This window comes from Penaeus monodon, chromosome 34 (genome assembly GCF_015228065.2).
Source record: "Penaeus monodon isolate SGIC_2016 chromosome 34, NSTDA_Pmon_1, whole genome shotgun sequence".
NCBI classification, from domain to species: domain Eukaryota; kingdom Metazoa; phylum Arthropoda; class Malacostraca; order Decapoda; family Penaeidae; genus Penaeus; species Penaeus monodon.
This window is the reverse complement of record NC_051419.1, coordinates 23,940,511-23,941,227: the sequence shown is the minus strand read 5'-3', so window position 1 is coordinate 23,941,227 and position 717 is coordinate 23,940,511. Positions and strand designations below refer to the sequence as shown.

Genomic DNA, 717 nt, shown 5'->3' with positions numbered 1-717 from the left:
CCCGCTGTCTATGGGTTAAATCAGACTAATGCCTTAATCAAACTGTTATGATCGAGCACATAAGCAAAATCAAATCTGCATATTCTGGCTTTCAAAATATTTGATACAACATAAATATGGATGTTACACCTCTCTATTCATAAAATAAACAAATATTTCAGATATTCACTTGAATTTAGGATTTTGAATATCAAACAAAGCTATCAGTTTAATTCCAATAAATTTAGTAATCTATTCTCTTTATTTCTAGCAATGAATAATTTTCTTCCTTTAACAAAGATTAAGTCTTTTATACACACACAAAGAGAGAAAGTATAATAAATTACACTCAGTTACAGAATATAAACACTGCATTACATTATGAAAAACTATCCACTGCAGAATACAAAAATCAGTGGTGCAATCAAGAGAGATCAAAAGAAAACAAGATAAAACTACTACTTACATCATCGACTATGATTGAGTTGAATTCCGATGCATCATCACGCACCAATTCTGTTGGCGCATCACTTGCCCCACTTAAGTTGCTCACGTTACTGGCTGTTCTCTGTGTGCCAGATAATTTTAGTGTTTAATGCACCATGTATCAAAGGGTAAACATATTTTATACTGAAATATGAGTAAAGAATTCTCAATAACACAATTTAATGCACATATTCATAATGGTTCCTGTACTCATAAAAAGCATTTTCCTAATCATCCCAATTTCCAACATCT

The 717-nt window shown here is 31.2% G+C and overlaps 1 protein-coding gene across 1 annotated transcript in view; it reads right to left on the bottom strand.

Moving 5' to 3' along the window:
- Positions 1–717, bottom strand: part of LOC119594652 (unconventional myosin-Va-like) — a gene marked incomplete in the record, with an annotated part of 122,411 nt that overhangs the window by 5,739 nt on the left and 115,955 nt on the right. Inside the window, 1 exon segment of the mRNA XM_037943701.1 lies at positions 446–547. Coding sequence (XP_037799629.1) covers positions 446–547 — 102 coding nt within the window.